Source organism: Arachis stenosperma, chromosome 5, assembly GCF_014773155.1.
Source record: "Arachis stenosperma cultivar V10309 chromosome 5, arast.V10309.gnm1.PFL2, whole genome shotgun sequence".
In the NCBI taxonomy this organism is placed as follows: domain Eukaryota; kingdom Viridiplantae; phylum Streptophyta; class Magnoliopsida; order Fabales; family Fabaceae; genus Arachis; species Arachis stenosperma.
Window position 1 is genome coordinate 9625897 of NC_080381.1, and position 10196 is coordinate 9636092.

At 35.7% G+C, this 10196-nt stretch overlaps 2 protein-coding genes across 2 annotated transcripts; both read right to left on the reverse strand.

Annotated features, from left to right (window-relative positions):
• Positions 1-256: 256 nt before the first annotated feature.
• LOC130979509 (zinc finger CCCH domain-containing protein 62) lies at positions 257-2842 on the reverse strand. Its single transcript, XM_057902964.1, has 8 exons — positions 2599-2842; positions 2370-2487; positions 1882-1943; positions 1710-1761; positions 1514-1619; positions 1088-1186; positions 880-1003; positions 257-790 (listed from the first exon to the last, which is right to left on the reverse strand). The coding sequence occupies exons 1-8, from the start codon at positions 2813-2815 to the stop codon at positions 360-362; spliced, it is 1209 nt and encodes a 402-aa protein (XP_057758947.1). The 5' UTR covers positions 2816-2842; the 3' UTR covers positions 257-359.
• A 2191-nt stretch (positions 2843-5033) lies between these two features.
• Positions 5034-9745, reverse strand: LOC130982446 (CDPK-related kinase 5-like). The gene is made up of 11 exons (XM_057906455.1): positions 8899-9745; positions 8145-8275; positions 7924-7965; positions 7649-7757; positions 7258-7336; positions 6875-7171; positions 6683-6795; positions 6287-6394; positions 6145-6207; positions 5879-6046; positions 5034-5584 (listed from the first exon to the last, which is right to left on the reverse strand). Exons 1-11 carry the CDS (start codon positions 9463-9465, stop codon positions 5447-5449), a joined length of 1815 nt encoding a protein of 604 aa, XP_057762438.1. The 5' UTR covers positions 9466-9745; the 3' UTR covers positions 5034-5446.
• Positions 9746-10196: the final 451 nt, after the last annotated feature.

Consider the following 10196-nt stretch of genomic DNA (forward strand, 5'->3'; position numbering starts at 1 on the left):
AGTTTACGAACACTTCATTCATATGAGAAGAGATAAATTAACTTCTTACGACGGATTGACAGTGATAATGACGTTGAGATTTTATTTCATTTTTTTATACCATTTGTGTGTATCTAAGTCTTGCCTTATTATCCAATGGAGGCCAAAACTTGATCTAATTTTTTAGTTTCGATTATGGAACCAGGTAATGAGTTCTTATATCCACCACCTGTTGTGTCGTGTGTACAGCAGGTAACATGCCACATTTCCCTATATATTTAAAGCCAAAATAAAAGATTTTGCCTGCAACTCTTATGTTTTCCAGAGATACATGGTTCTTGGAGATAATTGTGATGATCACCTGCCAACATTTTCTAAATTCAAAGATATCTAGGGTTTGTGCGAGCAAGATGACTATTGTTAGGCACCTGTGATCTAGATGCGAATTGACCTACATGAGGCCTGAAAAATGGGAATCCAGTTATATATGGAATATGGTCCCTCTCGTTATAAAAGAATTCACTTGGACCATTCCTATTCCTGTATTGAGAGTTGTTCTGGGATGGATATGAGTGGTGTTGATAATCAGCATAAAATGGATGAACTGGAACTTGATAATTCTCAAATTCAGCAGACGTATGCCATCCCCTTGTAAACCTCGAAGTTGCATTCTCCATTCGTGTTGTATGAGTTGATGAAGCAGCCTCTTGAGCTCTTCTACGGCCACCAACATCCCTAAGCTTATCTTGTTCAGATGATCTTCTCTTTTTTGATGGTTTTGTATTCTGGGTTTCATGCTGCCGCTTTATACCTAAAAATTATTATGAGTGTCATCATTTGATAACCAATAAAGTCAAAAACAGGAAGATAGTGAACAACAAACCCCTCCGCCAAAACTACCTTTAGATACATTTGCATAACCGTGTTTCTTCTTTTGCCTCATTGCCCTCACAGACCTTGCAGCTTCACCTCGTCTGTGCTTCTCAGAAAGCACTTTAACTCTATCGGCTTCATTTTTCCATCTCTGAAGAGTGAAGAACAATAAAAGTAAGAAATATTAACATCCTAATGATTGCAAGGAAAATAGAAATCCAAAACTGCCTTTCACCTGTCTATATGTTTTCAGTTTATAGAGATTTCGGCCCTTTATAAGCAAAGGAAAAAGTGGAGGTAATTTCCTATCCCCACTACTCCAAAGCACCTCAACCTGAAAGTATTAGAAGCAGAATTTGATTTAGCAATGAATCACCAACTCACCACCATAGACAAGTAGAAGTTGTTGAAGTGAAAAGAGTTCTTCTTTATACTAATCCACAAAATCTGGGGGAGACATTTATGTCATGATATGTAGGTATGAAACCAAGTATATTATTACATAATAATCTTGTGATACATAGAACACACAAATCTTTGCAATAGAATACATATCACGAAGTAATTCCCATCCATTGTAAAAGATCAGAGATATACTGCAGGCGACTTTGTCTTTCTTCCGCCCACAATGATCTAATTGACAGTAAAGCTAGAGTCTTACAGTAAAGGTGTGTTGTTGTTTAGCTGCACCGTAGCTTTCCTTAACAACTCTCCCAGCAACAGTTCTGCTTCCTATAACTCTTCCATTCCGAGTCTTTTTCTCAAACCTGAGAAAATATGTTAGTCAGCTTGAGAAAGAATATTTCGGTTGGAAGGAAAACCGGCATAGATAGAAAATGATGAGAGAAACAGAATACTTCTCATAAACCTTCTGTCTGAACAAAACGACATCTCCCTTGCAGACATCACCTAAAGACATCGAGAAGATTACTGTTTATTTGGATAGTTTTAAGAGTAAGTCAGAGAAAAAGGGAAGGGGGGAGGAGGCGCAGGGGGGGGGGGGGGGGGGAGCCACTAAGAACAATATACCAGTGCAATTAATGATAAAGGATGATCTCGGGTAGAGATTGTATCCGTTTCCATCTTTTAACCTGAGATATCAAAAGCGTCACTTGCCAAGGGAACAATTCGTTTGCACTAAAATCTTCAGGGTGTATATTCTTAATTCTTATAAATGATTAGTTATAAGAAATATATTTACTAAAATTACTCTTGTCCCTCAAATGTAACTTGAAACCACTTAAAAACAGGAAATGATGATACCTACAAAATCATCAATAGCTTTGCCATTTCATATAAAATTTCCTTTCCCCTCAAATTGCTTCATACACTGTCTAACATGTCCTTAATCGACATACATTTTCCAATTGTAACAGCTATATGTCTCACACATAAAACACATTCAAACCTTGATAAATTAAAGAAACCATTCCCTAACACGAAGCTTATTTACTCATAATTGCTTTAAATAATTAAATTCAACACAACGGGTTGCATGAAATGGAGAAAGGAATTACCCCCAATGCTCCTGTATCCTCGCAACACAAACAGCTCTAGTCCCAGATATCCTGAGGCCGTGTTTCCGCAAATAGGCTTTGCATTCTCTCAATTTCAACGATTCTATGTCATTTCCTTCTGCCAAATCGAAAAACTGATATCAGTTAACACACTATTTACTATATAGTCTAGCATTTAAGTTGATTAATGAATAGATAAATAAAACTGAAAACCCTAAAAACCCAAAACCTCGAAGGAGGGCGACGACTTTGTTGGCGAGGGACTCATCATCGTCGCCGTCATCGTTGTGACCATTGCCAGTGTCATCGGATTCGGACGAGTCATCGCGATCGGTGTAATCGTCGTCCCCGTCGCCCGCGTCTTCCTCATATTCATCATCATTATCTTCTTCTTCTTCTTCGGAAGAGATCACAATCACTGCGCGCTTTCCTCTACCAGCATCCATGTCATCACACGCTCGCACGCCCGCGTATAAATTACTTTTGAAAAATGTATTTTTGGTCAGAACTTTTCAAAAAAATTTTTTTTTTTGGTCAAGAGAACTTTTCAAAAATATTGAAAAATAGCTGACTATAGAACTGAGCTTTGACTCTTTTTTCTTGGGCTCCTTTAATGCCTTGCTTACTCTCTCTTTGGGCTTTGGCCCCTTACCAAATAAAAGGCCTCTCTGTTCGAATTTATTAGGTGCTTTAAGAATAAATGAGACCAAGCCCAGAAAAAAAAAATGCGAATGAGACTTTTTATTTTTATTTTATTCCATCCATGTTGTCATACATAGGCAATGTGAGTTATTTTTACATAAATTAATTTAAATAGAGTAAAGTGACAATTAGATTACTGAAAAAAGACTTTGGATTAATTAGTCTTTGAAAAAAAAAGTACCAATTAGGTCTTCTAAAATAGCAAACAGTGGACATGTATGTCCTTTTGTCAATGAATAGTATGAAACAAAATAGAATTGTCCATGTATTTTATTATTTACAGTGGTATATGTCTCGTTACTGTCACATGAGCAGAAAATGATGCAGTTTTGGACAGTAAAATATTTATTATCTTTTGAGTTTTCATATATCTTTTATCAACTGCTCTCTATTTATCACAAATCCTATCAAAACAAGTGAAATTTCGCTCCAAAAGTTGTTATTTACATGATTATCTTTCATAGATAAACACGTCAGAGTAATTAACGGTACATATAAGCATAACCGTTAGGTTTTAGTAGATGAATTGATAGAATGTGCCCACCATTTGCTATCGTAGTTGACCAAATTGGTACTTTTTTTTTACGGACTAATTAGTCTAAAGTCTAAATCTTCAGCCTTCAGGGACCTAAGTCTCACCATTATGGGTTTATGGTTTTATACAAGAGTATGTAGTGAAGTATCACAACCGAGCGACATAAATAAATTCCTACGTGGTCTCTGAGATTCACGATTTTTATTCTTCTAAATTTTTAGATTCAAAATTTACTATATTAGTCCTTAAAATTCAACTCCAGACACTATATTAGTTCCTAGACTTTTTTCGGTGCTGAGTTAACGAACAAAATGCTGAGCTAATTCTGATTTATCATGCTAGACATAGGGTTAAGTGATGTCGTTTGGTTTTAGTACTTAAATAAAGTAAAAAAATGAAACAAATCAAACAAAAAAAAAAGTTAAAAAGAAGGAATTATGCATTTTTTATATATTCTTTTTGATAATAAATACAAAAACTTTTAAAAAAATGCATAACTTTATAAATAAAAAGACATAAATTTTACATGAAGAATAAAGAAAGAAGAAGAAGAATAAGAAAAAGAAAAAAGAAAATAAAACATTCTATCTTGCATCATGTTTAAAATTTTGATGTCAGAGTTAAGTATCTCTTATGTCACAGTTAACAATCTTCTAAGAAGAATTAAAACAAAAAAATCAAACAAATAAAAAAGAAATTATACTATTTATTTTATCTTTTTAGTTTAACTTTTTTGACAATAAACATAGAAAATTAAAGAAAAAACACATAACTCTATAAATAAAAACACAAATTCTACACACAACAAAAAGAAGAAAGACTAAAAGTAAGAAGGAGAAGCAAAAAAAATGCAACATTCTATTTTATATGTCACAGTTAAAAAATTTCAGTGTCAAAATTAAAAAATTCCTGTGTCGTTTTATGCTTTTTCTCAAAAAATTCCTCCTCCTCTCCCTTCTTGTTTTCATAGTTCTTTTTATTTCTCACACATAATTTTTATTGTTTATCCTCTAATAAGAGTATAACAAAAAAAGAAAGAACTATGCAATCTTTTTTTATTTTTTGTTTTTTTTTTTACAATAAAATAAACACAAATTTTTGAAAAAAAAATACATAACTATATACATAAAAACACAAAAATTCTACATGAAGAAATTATAATAAAGAAGAATAAGCAAAAATAAACTTTAGCTTCAAATCCAGAATTTTGAGAAATTGATATAAAATAAAAAATTTCTTGTATCAAAACTAAAAATTTTCCGTCACATTCAAAAAATTTAATGTTATTTTTAACGTAAGGAAGATGTGTGATTTCATGCGCATGTATGACCGTCGTGAATGATTTTTGTTGGATTTGGACTACCTTAGTTTGGAGTTAATAAAAATATTTGAATGCATAACAAAACTCCAACTGCCGACGCAAAATGTTACCTAGCAAGTGTAGCTTATACACTTCATTGTGAATCTTAGTCCTTGTTACAACGTACAACAATATATTGTGACATTCTAATAACAATCAGTAATATTTCTCACCTGCAACTTAACACACTACACCTTTACAGTGGGGAATACAAATGCTATAGGAGCACCTTCAACCCTGCTCCTACCTAGTGTTAATTAAATAAAGAGAGAAGAAGAGGAAAGAAGAAAGAGAGAAAAGGGGGGGTACAAGGGTTGGATAACCCCAGACACTAAGGATATATGCCGAGCCATAATGTAACACGCAATCCCTTGATAGGGGTATGAACGTGATATCAATTAGTATTTAATTAGCCAGATTAATCACTTTAGTTGACAGCAGCGTTCGATATTCCGTGGAGATTCAGGTGTTTCGATGTTTCTACTGAGCTTTTACAAGACTTCGAGATGGGCCATGCAGCAATTTCACAAATCCAAGGAAGCTTAACTTGCCATCAGTGTGCCGAATCCAATCATGAAGAACAGCATGAACAGGGACAGATGGGCCAAGGCCAAGTTCCTGATAATATAGTTAAAATCAATGATCAGAAATGCATTTACATGACTATAAAACGAGGTCATAGTTAGCCCATAAACTTCAACTTCAACTGGTTTCGTGCAATGCCTACTCAGGAGGAAACTTAAAAATGGACATTGAGTCATGAATGACATCATGATCGGAGGGGGGAAAAAACGAAGTCACAGTGCATATTTCGGACACAGTAAATATTGTCACATGTAAAATCATCATGTTCATATTGTTTGTATGAAGACATGTATGCATAAGCTATGATCGTGGTCAAATTAAACATACCGAAGCTAGCTCTTCAATGACTATAGCCCTGTTTCCATCCTTTTCAAAAAGTTCATAGGCACACCGTGCATGTTGCTCCCACCGGTCAAGTGCTTCAAGTTGATGAACACTAAGTGTAGCTGCACAAAACTCATCAAAATCCATCCTCCTATATTGCAATGCATTAAGCTGCGACCCAAATTCATTTTAATCAGTAAGCACTGTTGGTACATATTCTATTTGAATAATTTACGGAAGCATTTCTACAGTTAAATCATAAAACTCACTGATCCAAGGAAGTCAGGAATGCGTGACTCCTTCATAGCATCTGTTGCATTTTTCACCAAGGCCTGACCATGTCAAATTTGTGAGATGGCAAACACCATCATCTTAACCAAGTATATAAAAAGAATTTGAAACAACACTAACTGCTTTGATGTTCTCCAGGCTAATGGTTCCATTTTTGTTTGGCTCCAAAAGAGTAAACTGCTCCTTTAAATAAAATAGCTCGTCTACAGTTAACGTCTTGGACAGTGCCTGTGTTGGTGCCCATCACAATAATATTTTGCTTAGTTATTGAGAAGCTTAATGTATAGTGTGATCAGTTGAAAGCAAAAAGAGCATTACATAACAAAGAAAAGAAGCACCTAAAAGTGCAATGCTTCAGTCACCTTCAATATTGGAAAGAAAATGCATAAATAAAACTTCTTGTCATGTCTTTAGCTCATACTTCCAAAGAGCATTTTCATGATAAGATAATCAACTCATTCGAAAAGAATATAAACATTAAATGAATACAAATTTTTATCATATACATATACACACCCTTAAAGCTGCTTTTCGTAGAGATGAGGAACGCATATATGCTTTCATGAGCTTGAATATTAGAATATCCAGGGGTACTTTTACATCCTTGTTGCTTTTAATCCATGGATGACCTGTGACATATAATAGTAAGCAACAAAATAGAAATATAATAAATCATGGGAACCTCCAGTGATTTACTGAGATTCTCACTCAATGCTTGTGCTGCAGTCATTCTTTTCCGTGGATCTTTATTTAATAGTCGCTTAACAAAATTCCTTGCCTCAGCTGACAGAGACGGCCAAGGAGGTTCATCAAAACTTGGATCAGCTTTCAATACAGCACGAAAGATACCAGATTCAGTTCGGGCCCAAAAGGGACGGCTGCCACATAATAAAATATATGCAATGACTCCAATACTCCAGATATCAGCCTCAGTACTGTAAGCTCTATGTAGAACTTCAGGAGCCACATAATACGCACTACCAACAATATCATTAAGCCTTTCATCTGAAAGGCACAGAAAAAAGTAAAATATAAAGCAATTCCAAGATAGTAAATGGCATGCAACATGCATGAATGAAATCAAAATATACCTGGTTTAACAAAATCTGACAACCCAAAGTCTATGGCCTTTAGCTCCGAGTTGTCATCCTTAGATGTGAACAAAAAGTTCTGATCCAAAAATTAGCAATCCTTAGAATATAATGCTTGATAAGAATAAGAAAATAACATCCACATACCACATGAACCAAAATCATAACAATATTAGAAATATGTCATGCAAGAGTATAGGAGTACATCAATTAATGAGAAAATCCTTCACTAGAGCCTACAATTTGCTGTCTCCTACCCATCTTGTTTAACATAAAATGGAAACAAACATTTTTTCCCAACGCAAAAGATATATTGGGCAACATGGCCTAGGCTCAATATTCTGATGCAGGAGAAGAAAAACAACTGCCGAAATTGTGAATATAATTTTACCTCAGGTTTAAGATCACGATGCACAACACCCTGCAGGTGGCAAAACGCAACAACATTTAATATTTGTCTCAAGACAGCCTTTGCATCTTCCTCAGTGTATTTTCCACCCCTGTGTACATAGAGAGATATCTATTAGCCATGAAACACAGTTTTTTGTCTCTTCAACTCAGTTCTGTGTATACCAAATTTCCATCATCAGAAACCAAATATTGGAAACTCACAAGAATTTACACACACATAGAGGAAGAAGAAGAAGAAGAAAGAAAGACAGATACCTTGATAGGATTCTGTCTAACAGCTCCCCTCCTTCACAAAATCTGCAGGATGCAGAACAGATTAAGAGGGGGAAAAACGTTATTCATGAAGAAAAATTAAAGTGTTTTTCTGCTTAATCATCTAGAAGAAAAGGACAGACAGTCTTGACACTATAAGCAAAATGATCACAAATAATGAAATATAGCATTCAAATTACATAAGCAATGTAATCAAAGCTTACTCCATTACTATATAGACATTATCATGGTCTTCATATGCATCGTAGAACTGTACAAGATTCTTGTGCCCAGTTAGAGCTCTCAATATTTTTACTTCTCTTCGGACATCCTCAATTGCAATGGCAGTAGTCATCTACAGTTAAAACGTACAAATTAAAATACATTTTACATAAATTTCAAAAAAGATAACATATATGTTGCATATGCCACATGAACCATGTGACTTTGCTTCATTTTCACCAAGGCTAGCCTAATTCGGGGAACCCATCCAGTGGTAAGACTTTTTCCCTTACATCACAGCATTACTGTTGGATAATTTGAACATCCCATAATGTCCGCCTCAACATTGTGCCACGTTTAGAGATTTTAGACAGGATAAACTTATACATCAGTCGTCGCGGATAGAAACTTCATATGTTAACGGAACTGGAGAAATGTATGATCACCACCATTGGCAAGCATAACACATGTCATTAACTCTACAACTACACTGATTAACATTCCCAACGAATTATCCACTGAGAATTGTCATGGATCTTCTCATGTGTAAATATGTATATTCTGATACTTGATCTTCTCATGAGGATCCATTGATTTCCTTCATCAAATATCCATCAAAAGACACCCTTTTTAAGAAAATTAACAACATAACCAAGCTAATCTAAGAAACCATTCAAAAAGACGAAGCTAACTGCAATTACTGAGAAATTAACAGCTAAGAATCTCATCAAATGAATGCTAATATAATTCACAAACCTTAGCTTTGGGGATGACTTTCACTGCCACCTGCTGCCCCTTCAGTTCCCCTTTTTTGAACTTGGCAGCACAGGTGTACCCAAAATGCCCTCTTCCAACTTCACTTCCAACCTCAAATTTGTTTCCAAAATGCTTCGAAAACCCGAAATTCTTATCCAGCGCAACCACCTCATCGGCCTCGCTACCTTCCGGTATGGTGGCCTCGTTAGGCTTCACCGAACCGTGCCGCCGGGCGAGCACCGCCCTTATGTGTTTCGCAGGAGATGGCGGCGGGAACGGCCGTTTGAAGAACCGCCTGGGCGTGGAGTCGGAGGTCGCCGGAGATCTCGCCGCCGGCGACTTCTTGGAGAACCAGTAATGCGCCGGACTCGGAGTGTAGAATGGGAAGAACGGGGATCTCTTATCGCCGTCGTTGGGTGCGTCAGCGCTAGGGTTTCCGCCATTAACGGAGCTGGAATGAGCTCCAGCACCATCATTATTATTAGCTGTTGAAGAATTGCCATGAGGATCGAAATTTCGAGAAGAACGGGTGGGATTCGAGTAGGGTTTCGAATTACAGAGACCCATTCGAATTTCCCCAACTCAAAAAAAAAAAAAAAAAATTGTGTGTAACGGGATTAAAGAATGGTGGTGGAAGAAGTTAAAGGAGTGCATGTAATTGTAACCTCATGACATAGAGGAGGTTGAGGGTTGAGAGTGTAGTGGTAGGGTTTTTGGTTTTGTGAGAATTTAAGGTTGGTTAGGTTGGTTGATGAACGAAGGTGAGAGTGGTTTAAAGAATGGTGGGGACTGGGTTGAGTGAGAAGAGAGAAAGAGAAAGTGTGTAGTTGTGTAGTGTACTACTTACTGAGCTTCTTATTGTAAATGGAAACTGGCGATAGTTTCGTTTTCTGACTTAAGCTAACAGCTAAATTAATTGATCTTCTTTTGGATTTTAATTCGTTTACTGTAATTAATTAACTAAAATAATATTTTTTTTTGTGATTAATCGTTGAAACTTGAAAGAAAAGGGGAGATGTGTGGAGTGTGGACCGTGGACTGTGGAGTGTGGACCCGGCCCATCAGTGGTCCACATGAATTCTCTATGCAAATTGCACAGTAGACTCTCTACGTGGAAAGCTTCTGCCGGGGCTCTTTTTTATTACGATCTAATGAGATCACTTTTATAGTTTTATACATAGACAAACTAAATTGGAACTACCAAAAACTAACATGGATTTTTCGAATAATTAGTTTAATTATTTGTTTAAATAAGTATTAAATATTTGAATTTCACTTTGTATACAAGTAATTTATTA